At 41.1% G+C, this 26798-nt stretch overlaps 1 protein-coding gene and 1 long non-coding RNA gene across 2 annotated transcripts; both read right to left on the bottom strand.

Moving 5' to 3' along the window:
• Nucleotides 1–26: 26 nt before the first annotated feature.
• Nucleotides 27–20384, bottom strand: LOC108273693 (NLR family CARD domain-containing protein 3). The gene is made up of 11 exons (XM_053685309.1): nucleotides 20043–20384; nucleotides 19762–19883; nucleotides 19185–19301; nucleotides 18721–18775; nucleotides 18279–18483; nucleotides 16217–17990; nucleotides 15540–15713; nucleotides 11625–11798; nucleotides 11143–11319; nucleotides 10666–11002; nucleotides 27–1992 (listed from the first exon to the last, which is right to left on the bottom strand). The coding sequence occupies exons 3-10, from the start codon at nucleotides 19298–19300 to the stop codon at nucleotides 10966–10968; spliced, it is 2712 nt and encodes a 903-aa protein (XP_053541284.1). The 5' UTR covers nucleotide 19301; nucleotides 19762–19883; nucleotides 20043–20384; the 3' UTR covers nucleotides 27–1992; nucleotides 10666–10965.
• A 36-nt stretch (nucleotides 20385–20420) lies between these two features.
• LOC128634616 (uncharacterized) lies at nucleotides 20421–21922 on the bottom strand. Its single transcript, XR_008397774.1, has 4 exons — nucleotides 21646–21922; nucleotides 21310–21498; nucleotides 21015–21173; nucleotides 20421–20763 (listed from the first exon to the last, which is right to left on the bottom strand). It is a non-coding gene; the product is annotated as an uncharacterized LOC128634616 (long non-coding RNA).
• Between the last annotated feature and the right edge of the window lie 4876 nt (nucleotides 21923–26798).

Raw genomic sequence — 26798 nt, 5'->3', positions numbered from 1 at the left:
AGATGCAGTTCTCATTTTTCCTTTGTTTCAAATAATAAATTGGAATTGCAATAAATAACAATTTAAACAAAACTGAGAAATGTAAATGCACAGTCTGACCTGGAATCCAGATTTAATGAATGTTCACAAACTCAATTGTCCAAAGATGTCGCGTTGTTGCTTCCCTGTGGCCGTTCTTGGCAGCTGCAGCACCGTCTTCTTCTGGGTTCCACCTTCACGCTGAACTGAAGCTCGCGAGGTCACGTTGGATGAATGCCAGGATGGGTAGGCAGGTCGTTTACGCTGAGTGCGGGACGGAGACTTCACAAGGGGCGGCCCGTACAATATTCCCTGGGATGCTGGCGATCGTTGCTCACTCTCCAATGTCCATGGATGGCGATGTTTTACACCACACCAAACAATACTTTTTCACTGCAGTTCACGAAGCAGTATGTTCTTCACTGTGGCTCGTGGCAGCAGGCCACGTTTTTCACTGCTTTTCCAGAATAGGCCTACGTTCTTCTTCACTGCCTTACCAAAGGCAGTAGGCCACGTTTTTCACTGTAGCTGCTCCCAAACTTATTCTTCTGGTCAGATTAAAACGTACGCTTCAACTGATGTTTGTCGTTTCTTTAATTGCATTCCTTCACAACTTAAGCGCATTCAATCACCGTCAAACACCATCAAGCACCATCAAACACCATCAAACACCGTGAAAAACTGAAATAAAGTGCATAACACATTCTCACATGAGCATATTGTACATAAGCATGTTCTTAAGAGTCCATGAGTATTCATTCATCTTGCTCACATATTAAACTAGCATTAATGGCCCTAGGAAACATTGCGCTATTACATTGCAATACAAACATGAAATGCACAACATCACAAACATGAAATGCACAACATCACAAACTAACATACCGTGTGCGCCTTCCGACCAGAAATCTAGGAGTTGCTGTAACGCTTTACTGTTTAATTATTCTCTTCTTTAGCATCTAACTCCGTGTACAGCGTAGCACCAACAAACTGCATGCACATTTTGCACTGCTATTAGTTAGGCTAATCACATGACCACAGTAACTTAAATTAAATGCAGCTCACCAGTTTAACCTGTTGGTGTCACTATTTCTGCAACCCTTGTAAAACAAAACTCACATAGGCAAATTACTATTAATATTTACAGTGCATTATTGTAATAATAACATAACAAATAAATACTTTAAAGGCTTAAAGAAAGAAATGACACATACATGCTTTCAGCGACAGCTACAGTACTGGTGGACCTGTTTGAAAAAAAGCTAGCCAACAACCGCTTTGTTTTCTTGGCTAGTGTCACTGCTGCAGAAGCATCCCCCATGGCTTCTTCTCTGGACTCCTCTTCCCTTACCACAACAGCTCTCTCTCCCTTCAGCATCTCCAACACACCTTTCTCTTTGATGTATTCTCTCTTCTCCTCCTGAGTGTACTGAAGCTTGAATCTTGGGTCAACGAGGCATGCCATGTCAAGTAGATCATCCATGGCAGAGTCATCATACTTTTCATTCAGGTATCCCATCACTGTTGTCTTTATGGTCCTGGTGAGGTCTGTGTCATCCTCTGCTTCCTTCAAGATGGAGGTGTTGAAGAGATGCATCACTGGTTTTAGGAATGACACACAGACATAGGACTCACCGGACAAGGCATCCGTGAATTCGAGGAGCGGGCTTAGAGCTGCATCTATAGACTCTAAAACATCCACATCTTGCCAAGTAGGAACCAGCGACCTGGTCTTCTTGTCTTTTGAGAGGACCTCTGTGATGGCCCTTTTCTGCTCCAGAACCCGCTTCACCATTTGATGACGGGAGCCCCATCTTGTTGGGGTTTAACTGATGAGCTTGTGCTGTGGCAAGTGATACTCCTCCTGAGCAGCTGCAAGGTCCTGTTTCTTCTTCCAGGAGTAGGAGAAGGCAACCACCACCTTTTTACAGACCCCAACTGCTCTGTCCACTCGCTTGTCTTGGTGAACTTTCTCTGTAGACAGAGAGAGAAAAAAATATTGCAATATATAGTTCTCATTTGTATTTTAACTACAAAATTTGATTTATTTATGTTATTAACCCAAAATCACAATTCTTCTGCTTACGTACATTTTGTTGTTTTTATTTCACACCTGATTTGGCAAAGTAAACATCTGTTTCCATGCCAGTAAAACATCTTTGAATTTAATTGATAGAACTGCTGTATGTATAAATCCATACAAAGTATTTGTGCCTATGTATCCTGCTATCTATGGTGATGCAGACCTGGTGGTCCTCGCTGAGCCCCCAGGAGGCAAGCGCGTCCGTAAGTCCGGCTGCAATTGCTCCGCCCGTGTGATCCTCGGGAAAGTACACCGTCTGGAGGCATAAGCTGACAAGCTTCCAATCTTGGTCAATAAAGTGGACTGTCAGGCTCAAGTATGGTTCCGAGGTTCGGCTTGACCACAGGTCAGCTGTGGTCGCAAAATGTGACACTGACTGCAGTTGCTCCTCCACCCTTTCCCTAACTTCTCCGGAAAGTGTAGGTATAGCTGTGCGGGAAAAATATTTCCGGCCAGGGAGCTCGTATCTGGGGTCGATGACTGACATAATTTTCCTGAAGCCCACATTTTCTACCGTACTAAACGGCATCATGTCCTTAGCCAAAATGTTTGTGACAGCCTTAGTAATGTCTTTATAACGTTTAGACGGCTTGTCATAAGGCATGAATACAGCGATCCGGGTTTGCTGCATCGGTTTCTCTTTTGACACAGCTGGTGATGGGGATGGGGGTGGCGGTGATATTTCAGAGACAGGTTGGCTTAAACCTTTATGCTGCCACATCTTCTGACTCTCAGAATATTCTATCGGGTGGAACTGCTTCAGATGGGGGAACAGATTTGATGTGTTCCTGCTGCTAGTCGGCACCACTCTCCGGCACATTTTGCAGCGCACTGAAACCTGAAGGGTATCAGAGCTTAGATAGCCAAACCAATTCCCTACCACTGAATTAGTCTTTCCTCTATTATCAACTATTTCGTCTGCTTTCTCTTCACTTGTGGAAGCTCACTCAGTCGCATTTGTATTGTGATCGGGGGTACTCATTTTGTAGCTAAAACATGCCGCGTTGGAGCTTAGCCTAACACTGCCGAGCACTGGCTGCATGCCTGTGGTGTACGTCATCACGCACGTAGCTAATTGTGTTCTGCTCTTTCTGCCCAGCTTGAATACAACGAACTGACGCCTGTGTCATGAACGTCAGTCAGTGACTAATGTTTTAATGTATGTCGAAATATCGGAAATGTGTTTAAAAACCATATCACCGTAATTGAAAAAATTTATATCGCGATATATATTGATATTGAACTATTGTCCAGGCCTATACGCAAAGCAATTCTAACATGCGGGCTGATGACTGTCTGGATCTAAATGTGTCTATAGCTCGTGGTAAACACGGTTGTGCTTATCAAAAGATACGTGATCTAGCCCATAACGAAGTAATTGCCAGAAAAAGAATAAATCTGTTTTGCCCCAACAATATATCTAAGAATCTGTGTTTTGCAATCTGTCTGGCCCATTGTATACATCCACGTTGTGTCCTGATCTAGAAGCGATAGCCGAGTCTCTGCCGAACACTGCGGGGTATTCAGTACAGCAAAAGATAGGGTTTAATTTACGTTGTTTAGTTTAATTTGTCATTTATTTATTGAGGAAAATGATCCAATATTACATATCTGTGAGTGGACCTCTAGGATTAGCAGTTTAATTTGAAGGTGAAATTAGAATCAGGTGTTTTTAATAAATGTGATGAGAGGTGACTGAGCACCCGATTGTATTTAAAGAACAGGGATCTATCACAGTCTTATCTTAACATATGCTTGTGGAAGTGCATCATGGGATGAAAAATTCCTCCAAACTGATGTACAGGACTGATCAACAGTTAACAGAAACATTTAGTTGCAGTTATTGTTATTGTTCTTACTTAGTTGCCCCATGACAACATCTGGTGATGCACATACAGATGTCATTATAGTTATATCCAGCACTGTTAAAGTGTCTTGCCACTGTCAAGAAAAAATTCTTCATTCTGATGTTATGTATGTGCACGGCAAACCACTGGCCAGTCATCTCTTGGTGTCTCCAGTGTATACCTCATTACTTCTTTTACAGGAAACACAATTTCCTGTAAAAACAAACAAACAAACAAAAAAACCCTCTTCTGATGCATAAGGAGTTATGGGTAATACATTTTTTCTAATTTTCAATTTTTTTTTAATACATTTACATGTGAACCATCTAGAACGGTTGCTTGCAAGAGTGTCACAGATATTAGGCTAATAATTGAGTGTCACAGATATTAGGCTAATCATGATGTCAGGTAATGAGAGCTGAGACTGATGCAAATGCAGGTAAGGCTGATTTTGTACGTTTGCCCACTGACAAAGAAATGATCCGTCTATAACTTTAATGGTAGATTTATTTGAACAGTGAGAGACAGAATAACAACAAAAAAATCCAGAAAAACGCACGTCAAAAATGTTATAAATTGATTTGCATTTTAATGAGGGAAATAAGTATTTGACCCCTCTGCAAAACATGACTTAGTACTTGGTTTAAAAACCCTTGTTGGCAATCACAGAGGTCAGACGTTTCTTGTAGTTGGCCACCAGGTTTGCACACATCTCAGGAGGGATTTTGTCCCACTCCTCTTTGCAGATCTTCTCCAAATCATTAAGGTTTCGAGGCTGACGTTTGGCAACTCGAACCTTCAGCTCCCTCCACAGATTTTCTATGGGATTTAGGTCTGGAGACTGCCTAGGTCACTCCAGGACCTTAATGTGCTTCTTCTTGAGCCACTCCTTTGTTGCCTTGGCCGTGTGTTTTGGGTCATTGTCATGCTGGAATATCCATCCACGACCCATTTTCAATGCCCTGTCTGAGGGAGGGAGGTTTTCACCCAAGATTTGACGGTACATGGCCCCGTCCATCGTCCCTTTGATGCGGTGAAGTTGTCCTGTCCCCTTAGCAGAAAAACACCTCCAAAGCATAATGTTTCCACCTCCATGTTTGACAGTGGGGATGGTGTTCCAGGGGTCATAGGCAGCATTCCTCCTCCTCCAAACACGGCAAGTTGAGTTGATGCCAAAGAGCTCCATTTTGGTCTCATCTGACCACAACACTTTCACCCAGTTGTCCTCTGAATCATTCAGATGTTCACTGGCAAACTTCAGACGGGCATGTATATGTGCTTTCTTGAGCAGGGGGACCTTGCACGCGCTGCAGGATTTCAGTCCTTCACGGCGTAGTGTGTTACCAATTGTTTTCTTGGTGACTATGGTCCCAGCTGCCTTGAGATCATTGACAAGATCCTCCCGTGTAGTTCTGGGCTGATTCCTCACTGTTCTCATGATCAATGCAACTCCACGAGGTGAGATCTTGCATGGAGCCCCAGGCCGAGGGAGATTGACAGTTCTTTTGTGCTTCTTCCATTTGCGAATAATCGCACCAACTGTTGTCCCCTTCTCACCAAGCTGCTTGGCAATGGTCTTGTAGCTCATTCCAGACTTGTGTAGGTCTACAGTCTTGTCCCTGACATCCTTGGAGAGCTCTTTGGTCTTGGCCATGGTGGAGAGTTTGGAATCTGATTGATTGATTGCTTCTGTGGACAGGTGTCTTTTATACAGGTAACAAACTGATATTAGGAGCACTCCCTTTAAGAGTGTGCTCCTAATCTCAGCTCGTTACCTGTATAAAAGACACCTGGGAGCCAGAAATCTTTCTGATTGAGAGGGGGTTAAATACTTTTTTCCCTCATTAAAATGCAAATTAATTTATAAAATTTTTGACATGCGTTTTTCTGGATTTTTTTGTTGTTATTCTGTCTCTCACTGTTCAAATACAACTACCATTAAAATTATAGACTGATCATTTCTTTGTCAGTGGGCAAACGTACAAAATCAGCAGGGGATCAAATACTTTTTTCCCTCACTGTATATATATATACTGTTAATTTCAGCATTAAACTAAGAATCTTTCACTGAATTCTGTGTCTGTGTGATTTCTTCCCAAGCTCGGTACTGAGAAGGTAATAGTAGTGTGGGTCCAAGAATTTAATTCTGAGGCTGGTATCAGCAAAATCTTAACAGTTTAATGGTGTCAGGAGTGGGACATATGGATGGAGGTATGTGATCTTTTATTTTCTGCCTCCATGTAGATGTCCTTGTATTCTTGAAGTGTATGTTGAAAATATCACATCGTTTTAATCTGTGATGTTTTCTGCAAACGCAGTCATCGTAGAGACTTTCACTGAAAGTACTTTCAATTAAGCTCATTTATTAATGGTGGCATTATGCATTCGAGACACTTTGGGGGACCCTAGATGGGATTATGAATACATGAAGCGGGCATTAAGTGCATGGGAAGATATTAAACCTCAATCGGACGCAGAATATCCTACCAAGAAAAGGGCAATTCAACAGACTTCACAAAAACTAACCATGAACCGTGTAGCACGTAGCTGTCCCTCCTCTGATTCCCCAAGTAGAAAAGTTTGAGGGCGCCACCGCGAGCCCTGGAACAGAGCCAGACATGCAAGCTTGGCTTCATACAAGTTGGTAAATGTTATACCCTGAAACCGCCTAGCGTTATGGAAATAAAAGTCATTTGTGATGCTCTGCTTTTGACTGATAAACCTGGTCATTTTCTTGACTCACTTAAACATCACACCAGATACGCTCAGTTAACCTGTCCTGATTTTCATTGTATTCTCTAGCATTAACTCTGTGGGAATAGATGGGGGTCTAAAATTACACTTCCTAGTTCAAGTTCAAGTGGTTTTATTGTCGTTTCCACCATATACAGCTGGTACAGTACACAGTGAAATGAAACAATGTTCCTCCAGGACCACGGTGCTACATGAAACAAGACACTAACCACATGAGACGACACAGATCTAAATATGATCTACACATTCTACACAAAGTGCACGTGCAGACGTGTTCTAACAACACTGGAGAGTACAATACTACTAAAACAGGACAATAGGCACAGTAAGTGACAGTGTACCACTGTCTACATGTTACTACATGTTACTTCCCCTGACGACCCTGACATTTAGTTTTTTCACAGATTTGTTGTCATCCCTTCATCTCCTTTCAACTTACAAGGTCAGGATTTAATGTTTAAACTGACATGTTCACTCACAATACGGACAGTTTACACTGCTCACTCCATCTAACCTCTGTCTCTCTTCTGTTTGTCATGTTGCTGACGATGAGCACGAGCCTGACTGCGCCGAGCATCTGCTGCTTGATGCACTGTGGGCTCAGTATTCTAACAAAGAGGGTCATATACAGTTACCCCCATATACTACAAATCTGAAGACTACTTGGACCATTTATTGTAAGCAAAATCCGTATATGCTTTTGGTGACACACATGATTTTAGTAAGACATGGCATGCTCATGATTTGCATGCCACTGATGGCAAACCTATACTGCACGTTTCTGATCTCTTAGAAGCCTCGCTCTTACCTGACAGGCTTGCTATTGTTAAGGTTAAAGGTCATGACTCCTCTAACATAGATAAGGCTCATGGTAATTCACACTGATGAATTGGGAAAGTGAGCTGCCCAGAGAGGGTTCGCAAGCCCGTTTATCCACACATTTCACATTTGCTCATTCTATCTCTAAGCTTGATTTTTTGTACAAACGCAGGCCTCTCCAGGTTGTTTCCATCGCCCACCAATGGTTTAATACGCTGCCCTGCTGGCTGCTTTGCTCTCCCACCATCCGTCCTTCCGTTTCCTGTGTGTCTTAATCATGTCAAGCATGTCTTAATCAAAATCAGTGGCCATCAGCCCCACCTGTCTTCAGTCAACCTTGCCATACCTGCAGTCCTCTTCAAAAGTATTGGAATTCGTTTGTTTTTGTTATACACTGAAGACATTTGGGTTTGAGTTCAAAAGATGAATATGAGACAATAGATAAACATTAATTTCCTGATATATACATCTAGATGTGTTAAACAACTTAGAACATTTTGAGGTGAGCAAAAATATTGGAACAGATAGTCTTCAAGGAAATCAAAGTAAATAACACGATTTGGTTGCATATCCCTTCCTTGCAATAAATAATCAAGCGGCGATCCACTGACATCACCAAATTGTTGTACTCTTCTTTTGTGATGCTTTTCCAGGCTTTTACCACAGCTTCTTTCAGTTGTTGTTTGTCTTGAGCGGTTTCCCCCTTTAGTCTCCTCTTCAGGAGGTGAAACACATGCTCAAATGCACAAATCCCAAAGGCCATGCTCCAAAATAAAGTGGAAAGATTACCTAGAGAGTGGAGGTTATATAAAAGCAAAGGCTAAATCTATAATGGGATATTCAACAAGCACATATGGGTTTGATGGTATTGTTGGTATTTTTTTCATCTACACACCCACACACAATCAATGCGATGCAGACAAATTATGACCACATGCTACCAAGCCCCCGAAATAATAGCCTGTCCAGGTAGGTATAAATGGCGTTGGCATATTTATAACAAACATTTGCCGTCAACAGGTTCTTCCAGCAATCAACAATCACAGTGTAGCAAAGGATTCAAGCACTGGACATGGTTCTATAGACAGGAAGTGATGTGTATAAAGAATCAGTCCACCCTCCAGTGGGCATGCACAACAGCGCCTCCAACCAACTTTGCCAAATTCTAGAAACTAAACCCATTCCTGACTGATCAAGTGACTGAGCTATATGAAGATCTAGAGAAGTTTCTAAATTCATCTCTTGCTCTTGTGTGGTCACCTGGGGTTGAGACGCTAAAGATGAACCTATACTCATAAGAGAGTAATCATTTTGTACCCCTGTTGGACTAGACTGAAGCACTGAGGGCTGACAACTAGAATCAACGTGGACTTGACCGTCAGAGTTCCTTACACCCATTCTCGTATGGACTATGGCCACTTGTGAACAATCTCCAATTCTAGGTCCTTCTGGCTCTACTCAATCCTGGGGCTGGAAAGGCCAGTAGACCTGACCCATTGGTTTACCTGGCATATTATTGCCAGGTAAGAACAGGCTTAAGTTCTGAGCAATATACAGTTTTAATGGGGCCATCTTCTCCATGTGGTCTGATCTTATACAGCGTTCCCACTTCATCAATGTAGGCCACAATCTCAAACACAGTGGAGCGCTAGACATCCTGAATCTTATGCCAACCATGAAAATAATTCTTACAATACATTAAAGTGCCAGGGGGTAGTATTGCTACTGAGTCAGGGCAACTGGTCCTATGGTGAATGACCACAGTCTCCAAGTGCCTTCGGGAACTGGAATAAATGGAGGCCAAATACTTTTGGTGTTGGGCCACCCAATCTGAATGGGCACCATCTCCTTCCCCTTCTTCACTACCATCAAGCAAACTATCCACTGGTAGCTTAGGTTTTTGGCCAAACATCAACTCATATGGGTAGTGTTAAGTCGACTGGTGCATCAAAAAGGAGCTGTGGAAGCAATTGTTACCAGGCTACTAATTTAAGCTGCAAATCCACTGGCCACCCCAATAGCACCATTGTGCCCATTACCTTTATTCAAGGTCCCAGTCGAAAGAATTGACATGGACACCATCAGGCCATTAGAGAGGTGCGCACGAGGGTATTGATTTGTGTTATTTCTGGTGTTATTTCATGTAACACTATGTACAGAACCAGTGCCTCCATGCATGCTGAACACACACTGACTACGTTTACATGGACAGCAGTAATCTAATTATTGACCTTACTCTGAGTAAGATAATAATGTGATTAAGGTGTTTACATGAGTTGCTTTTAGAATAATCCTTTCATGTACCCGTTTTACATGTTATAGAACATAATTAGATTAACAGCACACGTCACCGCGCCACGCTGTCCCTCCAAAATTTCACGTATCAACATACAGTTCGTCTTCGTTATGGTAACATATACAGTTTTGGGTGTTTTTATTTAATTTTTTTTACGAATGCTTTAAGTGCAGTTAATTATTTGTCATGCTGTACATGCAAATAGACAACTGCTTGAAGCCGTGGGCTGCGTCCCAAACCGTGTACTTACTATCTATATAGTAGCCGAGACAAATGTATTTTTCCCCACTACAGGCCTATAGTAGGAAAGTATGCGGTTTGGGACGCAGCAGTAGTCTCCTGTTCACCGTAAAATGTTGAGCACTGCCGTGTGTGATCGTATCCTGTCGCAAAATGCGGTGAAAACTCTCACACGATGGTAATAATGTGATTAAGGTGTTTACATGTCTGTAATACACGTCGATAATGCGGCTAAAACAGGAATACTCCACATGTCTTAATTCGATTAGTGTTTACTTCGAGTATGACTTTAATCAGATTAAGCTCATTAAAAATTGCTGTTTACATGGTAGTTTCTTAATCACAGTATTGTCTTAATCGGGTTAATAGTGGATTATTGTTGTCCATGTAAACGCACTGACTGTTGTATAGGCACATTTCTAAATCATCTCCTGGGTTGACCAAGACACTGTGTTCATGACACAGCAAAGGTTGGCAGGTTGCAAGGGAAATTTTCCATTGTATTTTCACATCTACTCTTTGGCACAAGCCTCATGAATGTGAAACAGTGTAAAGTGCTTTGGAACCACTAAGGTTAAAAAAGCGCTATATAAGTGCAGACCATTTACCATTAACATGCCTGCTCCTGCCTCGTGCTTTGGGATCAGTCGACTGTACATTTCCGGACGTGTACTTAAGCCTCGTCAGTCTCCATCCCTGGGGCAGATCATTGCTTTTGTACAGCAGATATTTCGTTACGTGTGTTGATTTCTCCTGTGTATGACCTTCTGCCAGGTCTTGGCATTGTATCTGCTCTGTCCCTTTAAGTTTAATGATTCAGCTCCCAAACTGCTGGAAATGTGGGACGGGTTCTAACTCTTCACCAAAACTGCTTTATCCTGGAGAAGAGGATTGAGGTGAGACTCCTGTCATGTGCCAGTCCTGGAGAGTTTATTATCATTAATGCTGAAAGACAGAAGAGCATCAGTGTAAACACACAACATCAGCATAAACACCAACACACACACACACACACACACACACACACACATTATTCAGTATGATACAGTAGAGTAGAGTAAAGAGACAGTAAGTCAGTAACTCACTATAATGTCTCCAGTTTACAATGTGGATCCTTCAGTAGATCAGAGAGCAGCTTCACTCCTGATTCTCCTGGATTATTATCGTTCAGATCCAGTTCTCTCAGGTGTGATGAGGAGTTTGACCTCAGAGCGGAAGCCAGAGCAGCACAACCTTCATCTGTAATACTGCATTTAATCATCCTGCAAAATAAAAACCCTTCTCACACTTAACACACTCAGTTTTAGCTCTGAAAGCATCAACTGCACAAAATCTTTATATACAGAACATTTACTTTCCATCTCACACACACAACAATGACAATATATCACATCACTACAATTACAATCACCACAGATGGAAACTGGATGTATCTGTGTTTATTAAAACTCTGCTCTGTCTGTCTCTGTGTGTGTGTGTGTGTGTGTGTGTGTGTGTGTGTGTGTGTGTGTGTGTGTGTGTGTGTGTGTGTGTGTGTGTGTGTGTGTGTGTGTGTGTGTGTGTGTACCTCAGTGTCTCCAGTGTACAGTGTGGATTCTCCAGTCCAGCAGAGAGCAGCTTCACTCCTGAATCCCGAAGTTTATTGTAACTCAGGTTCAGTTCTCTCAGTCTGGAGGAGTTTGAGCTGAGAACTGAGGACAGAACTCTACAGCTTTCCTCTGTCAGATTACACTCCCACAGCCTGGAAGAGAAATGATGAAGTGTTGTATTTATTTATCTGATTGTGAAATGAGGTGTTTCCATCAGGTGGGAAATAAAGTGTTTACCTGAATACAAGGTTCTAACGTCAGGATAAAAATATAAAATGAACAGCCTGTGTATAAACAATAAACTAGTATTGGCATGTTATTAAAGTAAATGCGTGTGTAATGTACACTGATCTAACTTAATTAACTTAATTCTAGCTTAATCTACACACACACACACACACACACACACACACACACACACACACACACACACACACACACACACAGAAAAACAAAGCTCAACAGCAGAAACAATGCTAATCCACACCATATGAAATACACACTTTAATGTTTTACTCATATAAAACACTGGGCCTCATTTATCACACTGGATACGAATTAATTTCTTAATAAACAGTGTGTAGGAGCATTTACACAAGAGCTCTTTAATGTGCAAATTAAAATGTAACTCAGAGATCTGAAGGGATTGAAGACAGAGATGCTTTTTTCCTGTTAAACAGGTCAGACATTTCAGTAGCTCAATAGGTAGCTAGCTAACTTGATTCAGCTGTTTGTTTGTTTTGCAGTGGTCAGTGTGGTAAACTGCATTCATTTTCTGCTAGCTATGAGAGAGAGCAACTCTCCTCAACTCTATATATTATTTTAGTTGTTTTAAAGGGGGCCTATTATGCAAAATTCACTTTTAAATGTTGTTTGAACATAAATGTGTGTCAGCAGAATGTGTACACAACCACCCTACGATGGTAAAAATCCACCCACTCCTTTTTTATATTCCCCATAAATCATAAACAGAGCATCAAAATGAGGCATTTTTCTTTTCGCCCTAACATGACATCACGTTTGAACAAGCCCCGCCCAGGGACTCTGCCCTATTAGCATAGCTCCTCCCCTGAGTGAGCTGCACATAATTGGCCATGTTCTCCGCGCTGGAGTAGCTACAGTGATGAGAAGAATGTCTCTGCTTCGTAAGCTTTGTAAGTGTTGTGTTGTTGGCTGTAAGAATGAACACGAGAGTCTTCATGTACTCCCGGCATCAGAGACACTGAAGACGCAGTGAAGTTTTATTTTTGAAGGAAATGTGCCCCAAAAATACCTAATCATTTCACTCCAGACTGCTTTGTGAACGAGGGTCAATACAAAGCAAGATTTGATAAAAACTTGATTCTCGGATTACTGAATTCGGAGTTCGATGGAGTAGGACGCAAAGTTGTAGGCTCCTGCTGATTTCGATTAAAATTGTAATTATTTTGCGCTTTTCGGTCATACAATAGATTTTGACTTAATCTACTCCATTTCCTTTTTTTCCGTTTCCATCTACTTTTAACTTTCTGCCATGTGAAAATGTCTGGAAAGAACATGAAAACCCATGGTAGCATTCAGACACGACTAAGGCCTACGCTGCGAGCAAGTCCCCTTCTTCCCCCGAATCCGCGTTGCCAGGCGGTGACTTTGACTTCATTGCACTCAGGCTTGAGCTGCTGGCTTTACTGAGGAAGGACATTGCCGATATTTATTTTTAAAAAGGAGCTCCAGGAGAATCTCGGGGGTGCGCTGTCTACTATCCAGCTTGACCTGCAGGCAGTGAAAACAGCTGGCTAGTGATAAAGTTGCTACCGATGCTACCATATCAACACTGAAAGGTACTGTTGGGGAAATGGAGCACGCTCTCTCTGGTTGCACCGTTGACATAGTTCATATGAAGACTACTATCGAGGCTCTCACTGCGACCCTGACTCAATTAGAGAAAAAATGTGAGGATTTGGAGTCGAGGTCACGGCGCAATAACATTATAGTTAAAGGATAGGCGGAGTTCCAGAGAGCCCTGACACCTGTACAACTGCCGCTGTAGCGGCCTCGTTAAAAGAGGCGTTTGGTCTGGAGAAGGAGCCGGTTTTGGACCGGTCCCACTGGACCCTTCAGCCCAAGCCCAAGCCTGGTGAACGACCACAAGCTATTGTGTGCAGATTCCACTATCACAATGACTGTGTTGACATTTTACGCCAGGCGAGAGAGCTCCAGCGGATTAAAGTGAGGGATTTAACCATCTCCGTTTTCCCTGACTATACAGCCAAGATAGTCCGGGCCTGGGCTGCATTTAACGAGGTTCGTCGTTCGCTATGGAATACTTCACCCAGCTCGGCTTCGCATTACATATAACGGTGTTCAGAAGGACTTTATTTCAGTGGAGGAAGCAGGAGACTATGTTAAACTCTTGATACACAGCGGCGGCTTTTCCGCTCTTCTTTTATTTTTTGCACTCGGCCTTCCAGCTCTACAGTATTCGGATTATTATTGAAGATATTGTCATTGCTTTACTTCTCCTAGATTTTGTGGACTTACTTCTCTTAAATCTACTTCTGTATTAATGTGTTTCTCTGTTTTGATGCTCTGACTGGGTTAGAGTTTCTGTTTATTTAATTTTATTAGTGTTTTTTCCTCGGCTTTATGTGGTACACTTATATTATTGTTACAAGTCTTTAAAAGTTAAGGACGTTGTATTTGTTATTGTGCGCATACTGTTTATCAGACTTGAAGTCAGTAGGGGTTTTTTCTCTTACTGGAATTTTTGTCTTGGTAATTTTGTTGGTTAGTTCAGCTTACTCACCGAGTTGTTTTCACATTGTGGACAACTTTACGTTATTGTAGGATACACTGCTGTCTCATTTGTTTTATGGAGACTTTGGGTGTGGGTGTTTGGGGGATTGTGAGAGTAAACAAAACATGCCAATGCTTTGAAGGATGTCAATTGGAACAGAGTAATGTTATTCAACTGCGAATCTGTTTTTAGAGGATTTAAACCTAAAATGGTGAACATATTATATTATAGAATTCAGGCAATTTTACTGGGGTTATCTCATACAGTGTGGCAAGTAATAATCTGGAAAGACCTTTGTAATATCACAGTCTAAAACTGGATTTAAAGAGAAGCAAATCAGTAAATGAATCATATGAAAATTAATAAATAAATTAAAAGATAAAAACTTGATTCTCAAGCATGGATCAGTACCCACTGCTCGTGATCCAGCTTCATATCCAGAAGACGTAAATATTGCACTTTATATTTTGGCAATGTTTGCAAATCGATTTTCCGAATGAGCTTGTGAGCAGATTCCATGGCTAATGCGGTTAAAGTGCCAGAGTTATGTCATCATTTTTATTTTTAACTATATATTATGCACAATATAGAAAGGTGATTGTCTTTTTGAAAACTGTGTAGGTTTTGTGTGAATCATTTTACACCAGGCTGTTTTGTGAATAAGGCTGTTAGCAGATTCCACAGCCAATGAAGTATGGGAAGCAGGAGCTGGTCTCTTCCGGAAAGGGGGCGGGGCACAGCAGCTGATTTGCATTTAAAGAGACACACACCAAAACAGCCTGTTTTTGCTTCCACAAAAAAAGGGGCATTTACAGCAGGGTATAAGATCTGTGGGGTATTTTGGGCTGAAACTTCACAGACACATTCTGGGGACACCTGAGACTTATATTACATCTTGTAAAAAGGCTTAAAATAGGTTTCCTTTAATATTATATTCATCATTTTATTTTATTTTCCATTGTGAAGCACTTTGAGCTGCATTTTATGTATGAAATGTGCTATATGAATAAAGTTATTATTATTATTATTATTATTATTATTATTATTATTATTATTATAACTGTTGTTGGTGTGTGTGTGTGTGTGTGTGTGTGTGTGTGTGTGTGTGTGTGTGTACCTCAGTGTCTCCAGTGTACAGTGTGGATTCTCCAGTCCAGCAGAGAGCAGCTTCACTCCTGAATCCTGCAGGTTATTGTAACTCAAGTTCAGTTCTCTCAGTCTGGAGGAGTTTGAGCTGAGAACTGAGGACAGAACTCTACAGCTTTCCTCTGTCAGATTACACCCCCACAGCCTGGAAGAGAAATGATGAAATATCAGAACTCTGACCTCAAACACACAAACACAGTCATAATGGATTGTTAATAATAATTATTATTAACAAATGCTTTATAATAATAAAGCATTTGTTCAAACAAAAACCCTTCTGTTTTCATTCCTTTAAATATCGTTGTAACTGATAATAATAATAATAAAAATAATAATAATAATAATAATATCACAAAATGATCAAAAAGCAGTCATGAATACATGCAGTTATTTTGTAGAGATCATTTTCATCAGTTTTAGAGAAAAGGTAATAAATGGTGATATAAGGTTTTGTTCATATGGCCCAGATCTCAGTGCAGACGTAACGTGTTAGTGTAAAAAGTGAAACAATCTTCTGTAACAGTACCAGAGGTTTGTTTAAAGATGATTAGAGTAACTATTAACAAGCATTAATCCAAACAGTGCAGTTCAGTGTTACATTAAAATAACAAACCATGCAGTAATACATTCATAAAGAAAAATACTCACACAGCTTTTCTGGAGGCTTTGACCACTGGCAGCAGCTTCAGAAGACATTCCTCTGATCGGTCATATTTCCTCAAATTAAACTCATCCAGCTCCTGATCTGAGTTCAGTAACACAACCACCAGAGCTGACCACTGAGCAGGCGAGAGTCTGGTTCCACTGAGACGAAAGTACTCTTCTCTGTTCAGGTAAGTCTGTACTTCCTGCACTAGAGAATGATCATTCAGTTCATTCAGACAGTGGAACAGATTGATGGATTTCTCTGGAGATGGATTCTCCCTGATCTTCTCCTTGATGTACTCGACTGTTTTTTGTTTGCTGTGAGAGCTGCTTCCTGTCTGGGGCATTAAGCCTCGTAAGAGAGCCTGATTGGACTCCAGTGAGAGACCCAGAAGGAAGCGGAGGAACAGGTCCAGGTGTCCATTCTCACTCTGTAAGGCCTTGTCCACTGCACTAATGAGGAGATCAGACATGATTGACATGCTGAAGAAATGGAAAAGTCCAGTGCGTTTCTCCACTAACACATTTGTGTTTCTAAAAATAAAGCAGAGAAATGCATATAAAGCAGCCAGAAACTCCTGAACACTCAGATGTACAAAGCTGAACACCTTCCCCAGGTGAAGCCCAAACTCCTCTCTGAAGATTTGGGTACACACTCCTGAGTACACTGCCACTTCGCCAACATCAATGCCACACTCTCTCAGGTCTTCCTCATAGAAGATCAGGTTTCCTTTCTCCAGCTGTTGGAAAGCCAGTTTCCCGAGTGCCAGGATACTCTCTCTGGTCTGCTGAGGATCAGGGTCACATTTCTGATGGTACTTTTGGTCCTTGTGTTTGATCTGGAAGATCAGGAAGTGTGTGAACATTTGAGTCAGAGTCTTGGGGACCTCTCCACTCTCTGCTTCACAGAACATTCTCTCTAGAACAGTGGCTGAGATCCAGCAGAAGACTGGGATGTGGCACATGATGTAGAGGCTTCTTGAAGACTTCATGCGTGTGATGATTTTATTGGCCAGGCTCTGATCGCTGATCCTCTTCGTGAAGTACTCCTCTTTCTGAGGATCACTGAAGCCTCGTACCTCTGTTACCTGGTCTACACACTCAGGAGGGATCTGATTGGCTGCTCCTGGTCGAGAGGTTATCCAGAGGAGAGCAGAGGGAAGCAGATTCCCCTTGATGAGGTTTGTCAGCAGCACATCCACCGAGGCTGACTCTGTCACATCACACAATCTCTCATTCTTCTGGAAATTTAGAGGAAGTCGACACTCATCCAGACCATCAAAGATCAACACCACTGTGTAGGAGTCTAGTAATTCTAGTTTTCTCATTTCTGGGAAAAAGTGATGAAGAAGCTCCATCAGACTGAGATTTCTCTGCTTCATTAGATTCAGCTCTCGAAAGGGAAATGGAAACATGAAGGTGACGTCCTGATTTGCTTTTCCTTCAGACCAGTCCAGAATGAACTTCTGCACAGAGACTGTTTTTCCAATTCCAGCAACTCCTTTAGTCAGCACTCTTCTGATGGACTTGTCTTTAAAGAGCTCATTACATTTGATGGGTGTCTCCTGTGTTGCTGGTCTCCTGGACGCTGTCTCAATCTGTCTCACCTCATGTTCATTATTGACTTCTCCACTCCAACCCTCTGTGATGTAGAGCTCTGTATAGATCTCATTCAGAAGTGCTGAGCTTCCATGTTGTGATATTCCTTCATTAATTCTTATAAACTTCTCTCTCAAGCTGGATTTCAGCTCTGTCTGATACACAGAGGCCACAGACTCTAATAAACAAAGTAATAACATGTTTTAATGCAAAATCACTGAGCACAATATAAAATGTAAAATTCTTTCAAATGCTGCTGTTCATTCCTGATTCATGGACTAAATATTATTAAAGGAACAGGACCAGTTTACAGAGTAATCACAAACTGAACCACGAACAGAACAGAAAAGCACCAGATGTACATGATACTAAACTCAAACTTCAAACTAAAGGTGTTCATATCTAAAACTATTTCCTCTCTCTAAAGTGAACCTGATGGAATAAAGCCATGACTCAGAGCTCTTACTGTTGTGCAGTGTGTTAGCGAGATCTGTGTGGTTCATGTTCTTCAGGATGTGCAGTGTGATCTTCAGCGCTCCCTCTCTGACACTCTGCAGATCCTCCTCATCCTCCACTTCCCTCTCAGTGCATGCTGGGTAATCCGGACTCAGGAGCTTCCTAAACCTCTTCAGCTCATTCTTTATCAGAGTGATGACTTTGTGTTCCAGCTCCTGGTTAGAAACACACAGGAACCCATCTAAATATTATAATGTTACACACTGAGAGATGCTTTTATTTTATGAAAAGAAGAAAGGTCTCTTTCTATTACCACAGTTACGACTGAAATTCTGTCTGATTACCCATAATGCTGCTGCACATCGATAAACCTGTGAACCATCATTATTTTAAATAAAAACCTGCAACCTACTCACACACAAGTTACACACATTAAAAAGACACACACACACCTTGAATATGGAGTCCAGCTGATTTCTGCTGATGTTTGATTTCTTCTTTTGTGGTCTGTGAACAAATAAAACACATGATGTAATATAGACTATATGTATTCATAGCTGCACAACACACTAATACATACAGAGACAGATATTTAACACTATCCTCTTAACACAATACACTGATTTCAGGGTTTCCTCACTGATACTAACATGTTTATGAATAAAATAGTGATCTAGTCATTAATGTCCCAGGTGTAAATGTTGTTGTGTAGCACCACAGACCCTCCAGCTCAGGGACTGCAGGCTGAACTGAACTCTTAAAGCTGTTTTCCCCACTGTCAGTCCGAGAGCTGCAGCACTGCACACTTTAGTGTTTTACTGCTTCAACACCTGATAGAGCTTATGAAGGGCTTCATAATGAGACCAGTGAGTTTGATCAGGTGGAACACTGCTGTACAACACCTCACTGTACTGACCTCACATCAGGAGAACTGACTCTGTCTCTGAAGTTAAATGGAAGTCCCATTGACCAGTCACTCTTCATGGACACACAGCTGGGTTCTGGTGAGTCTGATCTCTTTCCCTCCATCATTCTGTAATTAGAACAGAAATATCAGCAATAATTAATACTCTGCTGTCTCAGCACTGTTACACAATATGTTCATCATTAAACACCAATAATTCCATCTTTTTAATTCAGCTACAGTCTGCACACTTATTCAAACAGGAGACACGCCTCATACCTCAGGAATTACACTGATGTCAGGAGTCCCAATCATAGATAACTGACTCAGCTGGGTCTTAAAGCCTGTAGAGTTCACTGACTCAAAGCTACACTGCTCTTCTTCTCCACATTACACAGTCCTTTTCTCTCTTCTCTCAGTGAATGATTTCTCTAAACTGTTCTTAGATCAGATCAGTGATATATTCACTGCTATTAAACACCTTAAACCAAAGTTTAGTTCCTCTGTAAACTAGTGAGTGTTTAGAGATACAGATCTGTTCCCATGAGACGGTGTGTATTTATTGCTGGTGAATGGAAAAGTAACTCACCTCTAGTCTTTCTTTAAGTCCTGTTCTCCAGACACACTCATGTTGGAGGTCATGTCTCCTTCTCCAGATTACAGCAGGACACACGTTTACTTCACTCCAACATCGGTGTGTTAAATCAAACCCTGTATCAGCACAGAGTTCACTTACAGGAAATAGTCACGGTATCAAGTCATAAAACAACCTGTGTACATTCAAACTTCAGTACAAACCCACAAAACTCTTCTGCATCTGGTGTACATTCAGTGTGTTTATATATTATAGCTTTAGATTTAGATACTCACTGTGTTCTTACTCCTGATATGGTTTATTTTCCCCTCGACACAAAATGGAGCTGCTGACTTTCACTTTCACATTCTTCCGATCTGGCAGAGGGGGAGGGGCAGTGTGTGTGTGTGTGTGTGTGTGTGTGTGTGTGTGTGTGTGTGTGTGTGTGTGTGTGTGTAAATCAACAATATTTAATGGTGGATTTTTAGCGATTCTGCAGTAAAACATTAAACAGTAAAAATATCACAGAGTATGTTCACATGTTACACAGCGTAAATACTCAGCTGACAAAAAAAGTTTATCATTATTGATGTGAACATTTACTCAAACGTTAAAGTGGGTGAATTTGGATAGTTGTTACCCATTGTGCATATGTGTAAATATATGCACGCTCGATATTTGGGACGCCATTATGCGTTTGATCACCCGGATCAAAAGGTGTGACCCAAAGCTATAATGCCGACAAACAGGTACAAATTATAAAATGCTGTATATCTATCTATCTGTCTGTCCTTCTATCTATCTGTCTGTCTGTCTCTGTTCCTCCGTCCGTCAGTGTGAGAATTATAAATGATTTTTTTTTTTTTGGCTGATTGTTTATAACTGCTAGAATTAAATGTTATAATGCACTCGCCTGATTGGCTGTTTTTGCACGATCTGGGGCATGTTTTAGGGTCACAGCAATCATTTCCTCCATACTCTGGGATTTTTGGTGTGGGAATGCCTTACTGCAAGCACCTTGATTCAATACAGAGATCACAGTTATTAAAACTAGAACTCAGACTAAAGTTCTATTCAAAAAGCATCAACATTACTCTTGTTTTCACAATAGACCATGGTATGAATATTTATGTAGTGAGAACTCACAACTTTTATATTTACAATGTACATTTTTATTTACAACCTATTTGCATTCCAAATAATTTTGGAGATCTTGGGGATTGGCACAGACACATTATAAGTCATTAGTGTCAAGTTTTGAAACTTACGTATGATAGCATCATTGATTAGGAGCTGCTGAAATTTACGTTTTCCCTTTCTCCCTTTGTAACTGTTATGTTTTCATAAGGAGTTATCTCCAATTTTTTCAGCATCCTGCTAATTCCACCTCCCAAGCTGCCTCCACTCTGAAGACACAGATAACGAATCTACAAACAACAACAATCAGCAATTAATCACAAGAGAAATTGTTTTAAAATTATTTCAGGTTAACAATGACTAGTAATGTTGCTTGTGTTGTGGCACATGCCATCTTGTTTTGAAAGTCAGCATCTTTCAGCTTACCACACAGCTCTTTTAGTTCCTCCACAGTCTTACATGGCACCTCTAGCACCTCTGTAAGATCAGAGACAGTGGTGCTTGGCTGACTTGTTGACTGCTGCATTGTTCCGACCGCTGTTGTGATGTTGTCCTGGATTTGGTCTAGTTTCAGCATGATTCCCCTCTCCAAACTCTCAAATAACTTGTAGATTTCTGTCCAGAATTTGTTTTGAAATATCAATGACATTGATAACTACAGCAATGAAAAAAATGAACACTGCCATAAGTCAACATGAGTCTGTTTGGGAGCCAATTAATAAAACTGACTGTAAGATAATTATTATTAAATTAAATAATTACCATCTCGAAGAGATTGTGGATCATTCACACTTCCTTAAACAAGTCACAAAAACGTTTTTCAGATCAATATCTGTATCCATGTGTGTAGTTATCAAAAAAAGAAAATATATTTTTTTAGTATACCAAGTTCTGAGAGCGAAGATATTACACCCACACTCAGGGAAGAACTTTTAGAATGGGCATGTATATTTCAAGTTAAACATAATGCTGTGGATGCTCTCTTAAACATCCTTAAAAGACATGGACATGCAGAACTCCCCCATACTGCAAGGACACTCTTTGGAAATGAGAACCATTATGAACTTACTACCAAAAATGGTGTTGAGAGTGTACAGTTTAATGTGGCAGATCAGCTCTCAAAACATTTGAGTAAATATTCTGCAGCTGTGACAGACCATCTGCAGTCATGTTGATGGACTACCATTATTCAGAAGCTCAAACCTATCCCTCTGGCCAGTTCTCTGTTTCATAAACTTGTCACCTGAATGCATTTCCCCCTGTTCATATCCACTGCTGCATCTAAACCCAAAACACCAAAAACTTTGTTAATGACACTGTTCAGGAATTGGCAGAACTAATCCAGGATGGTCTGACCTGGGGAGGCAGAAACTTAAACATCCAATTAAGATATGTTACCTGCGATGCTCCAACAGAAGCTATGGTCAAGTGTGTCAAGCAGTTTTCTGGATACTATGGGTGCGACAGAAGCAACCAGAGGGGATCCTGGGATGATTGCATGATATATCCTGAAACAGATAACCTGACCATTGTCACGTCTTGAGATGTAAGGGAGATTAGGACGGATGCAAGTGCAGTTGACAGTTTTATTAAGAAAGACAGGCAGAATAATCCAAAGGAAAGTTCATAGTCGAGAAACAGGCAAAGGGTCAGGCGATCGGCAAACAGGCATAAATGGGGCAAAGCAGGAATCAAGGTTGCGGAAAACAGGGTCGAGAAACAAAACAAGAAACATAGAACTGGGAGCGGAGAAACCAGCTTGGACTAAATCCAAAGTTTAACCTAACTAACTCTAACAAGGAACATGTCTATGACCATCTATCGTATCGAATCTAAACTAATTCTCCGTGCCGTGTGCTGGGAGGCACGTGGTATATAAGCAAATCATAATCAGCGTGGTAAGTGCTGACGGTTGACATCAATCTAGACACACGCTCAAACAACAGCCAATGACAGAACAGGGAGGAGACGTAACAGAAACATAACAAATGCATGTGTCCAAAGCAAACAATGTCACAATTGTCAACATTTGAAGAGCGGACACTCACGCACCTTGCTCGTGCACTTGTGCACCCACGTGCTCTCCAGCGCGCCACCTAAAGGGGAAACCGTGACAACCATGAGGACAGATGAATCATTCAGGGAGTGCTGGCAACTTGAACACCATCAAGGAGAGCAGATCTCACCCTTCTCTATCCTCTCATTTGACATGATCAAATCATTCCCCATAGATTACATGCACCAGAGCTGTCTTGGGGTAAAGAAAAAAAATTCTGCTATTGTGGACAAGAGGTAGAACAGATTTCCAGATGTCATCAGGAGATGTGACCCATGTAAGCAGGAGGCTGGTGACACTAAAGAAGCCCATTCCTGACTGCTTTTCCAGGAAGCCAAGGGGATTGCAGGAAATTGAGGAGAGAGGACGGGAGCTATATGGGGGGATGTTTTTAGTTTACAATGTCCATTCCTTGCTGCACCTTGCAGAAGATTCCTTGACAACTGTAGTGCATTCAAGTTTGAGAACTATCTTCATCAGATGAAGAAATTGGTCTGTTCTGGGAAAAATGTTTTAGCACAAGTTGCAAATGGTCTGATCATCAAATTTGAAGGTAGAAAACAAGAAAAAGTTGGTGTCATTCAAGTGCCCAAACAATGTGTTTGTATTAAGCCCTGAACAATGTTGCGAGGTGGTGTCAGAAGAAGTGCACAACAGAATTCAGAATTTTGGTGTCCATACTTCATTCTTTCTAGGGTGTGACAAAATGCCTAGTGACTTGCTCTCCAGTACCATTCACTTTTGAAAACTAGACCATGCAGGTAGAAAACAAGGCCAAAAACAACCAAGATGTTTAGAGTACAACAAGAAAAAACATCAGAAGACTTAATTTAAGCATGAGGTTAGAGAAAGTAGCCAATGGTCATCTTTTAATAATGTAATTGCGTACATTTCATTTGTGTATTGCAAGCTGAAATTACAGATTTATATGAACTTTACTTACAGGTTCATCTGTGTTATGTTGTGCTCCATTTCATTGAGCAAACTGAGGTTGAAGTGGCTCCATCCTTGTGGTTAGAGTGGATCGATTGGGTAGGATTTAGTCCTTATATGTTTTTTATAAAACAAAAATGATAAACAAGGTCAACAACATACATATAAAAATTAAGCAAGCATTCTTGCTTCTGTCTGACAGGTATTATTTTGCTACTGTGTAGCCCAGGCTTAATAATGAGAAACACTATTTAGCTGTCTAACCAAGTCACAAAAGGGTTAACTTTGATTTTCTTGTTATCTTTGATGGATTTGTAAGTGAGCAAATGGGTGAACTCTATGAGGCAGTGAACTGACCAATCAGCTGCCAGCTAGGCTCTGTTACAGTTACACCTCTAGGTTAGTGTCTCTGCACGTTCTTTTGGCGCTTGCACCTGAGCATAGGAGGCTGCATTATCCACTTGAGAGTAAAAGAGAGCTGTGCCTGAATCCACTCTTGTCACGGAGCTAAAGGCAGTGAATTCTGCTAAAATGGTTTTGGCAAAGAGTTGGAAACATCGCGCAGAGATCCTTTCCAATGATACAGATCCCCACGTTCCAGGCGTTCTCCCAGAGATTCATAGATTCCCAGTCCTGGGGGCTGGGTGGCGAGCCGTGTTTGTGACTCTGACTTTAGATGGATTTCCAGGATCATCTTCATCTTCATGGTGGTAGGACCAACACTAATACGAACTAAAAAGGGCCCAACGTTGGTGACTGAACTCTTGTCAACAAAGGCAAGTGAAACTGAGAACGAACTAAGCTCAAGGGAATCTAAAAGGGGATTTATTTACGTGCGTACTTTATTATTTTAGTTTGTTATTTTTTTTCATAACTGTTTTTTTGTATATGTATGTACCAGCCCATGTGTGTTTAATACATTTTATGCAAATTGTCATTCTGGTGTGGTATTCTTTTTATTGAACTTCAATTCTCAGGCTCTTAACAATTTAGCATCTTCTGATTCTGGTCCATATTCATATTACTGATAACCTCTAAGATTACTTTAGACTACTACACCTATGTACATTCTTACTACCTCGTAATAAAGGTGACAACTGAAACGGTATTTGATCTGTTCTGACACTGTAAATAACATAAGGTTCTTCATATTGAAAGAGAATTTCGGTTTTAACTTTGTTTCTTGCAGAAGAAGAATTCCAGCCCAGCAGGCCCAGAAGTGCACAACAGACACAACACTGTAAGTACACATATAAAACTAATGAAGTTGGAATAATCAAGGAAAGCCAAAATGCATGTTGTCTACATGTTTTCTTTAAATGCTCATTTTGATTTACAGTTCAAGAGGAAAGTGACTCATCACAAGGTGAAATAATTATTATGTCACTGTCATCGCATTCATTGTGAAATATGAGGTTAAACAGTGGAAATGAATTATTTAGAACAGAGCCATTTTGCATCTGTTTCTAATTGATATCAAAAACTTCTTTCTTGCTCTATTGCTTTTGGCCCTGAAGATGAGATTTCCAGTTTGAGAGCAAAGAAATCAAATAAATGGCCAAGATCAACAGCAACGGCACCTGAGTAGTAGCGTGTTAAAAAAAAGATTCAACTGTTGAATATTTGATTATTTGAAAATGTTAGATGATAATCTAAAGAGTACAGAGAAGCCCCTTTCTATGTTGTACAAAAATGACCAAATTTAGGAAGGGCTGCACATTTAGAAATGTCAACAAAAAACAACAACAACAAAACTTTCAAAGTCCCTGTGTAATGCTGTGTTTTTGATTTTTCAGCTGAGGAGCCTGATGAAGGTAAGGTCACAGAAGTTCTCCCAGACTGTAACTGTGAGAAACTTTCCCTGTACAGAGCACTTTTCCTGAGATAGAGTCTGTTTTGAATGCAGAGGGACACTGTGATGGACTTTGGATTGGCCTGAGGCAGGGGGACTCCGGAAGGTTAAGGCCTTCTTCCACCGCGGTCTGAAGATGTGCCATGCCAGAAGCCTGCAGTACAGCAACAGAAGTACAAACAAATGGAATTTTCCTTGTGACTTCTGTGCTGAGACTGCAATTCTGTGAGGAGCAGTGTCGTGTGAAGGAAACACATGCGTGTTGTGTCATTGACTTTTCAATGATAGTGGAGATGTGGCACTGTGCATCGATTTGGAGAGCACCAGACTTCCACTGGACAGCTTTGAATATTCCACTCAGCAGCTCTGCCCTCTGTATGTAGACCTGTGCATTCAGACCCTTTGTGCTGAATGTTTTCACTAGCTGGAGGAAGTTGTTTGACTCCTCACTGCAAACAATATTTCCAAAAGTTACACTATCGCAGAAAGCACAACATAAGCATTGACAAAAAGCATCAACTGCACATGTGTTCAGCACAGAGATTCCTGAGTTTAACAGGCTGTTGATTATTTCCATTTTTCAATAGTTCCACTTTCACTCTTTCCCCCTCACAGATGAATCTGCATGGAGCCATTCAGGACAAGGAGAAATGTATGACTTCCTTTTCCTTTTTTTGGGTGGAACCGCTAGGCCTCTCCAGTTTTCAACTGCGTCTTCATCTGTTGGATGGATGTTTGTGACAGTGTCAGACTTCCCAGAACAGGAAGCATCCATTTCTGCTTTTCTGTCTACACGACAAGTTGTGGTGGGTAGTGGATTGGCTCCTGTGATGATCACTGTTGCAAAAGCTGCATCTTGTTCACCTTTTTGTTTTGCAGAAAAAAATTGCATATTGCCCTCAATGAAGGACAGATGTTGAGCAATGAATCAATCCACCCGAATAGACAAGTTTTCATGCTTGAAGAGCCCACGTTTGATGTTTTTGAACTCTGCTTCAACATTGGCTGAACTTGTGGTGATGTTGGTGCTTCGGAAGTGAGGGATCATTACCCTTGTCCAGAGTGGTAAGTAAC

The sequence above is a fragment of the Ictalurus punctatus genome, chromosome 13 (genome assembly GCF_001660625.3).
Source record: "Ictalurus punctatus breed USDA103 chromosome 13, Coco_2.0, whole genome shotgun sequence".
Taxonomy (NCBI): domain Eukaryota; kingdom Metazoa; phylum Chordata; class Actinopteri; order Siluriformes; family Ictaluridae; genus Ictalurus; species Ictalurus punctatus.
This window is presented reverse-complemented; position numbering and strand designations above follow the sequence as displayed.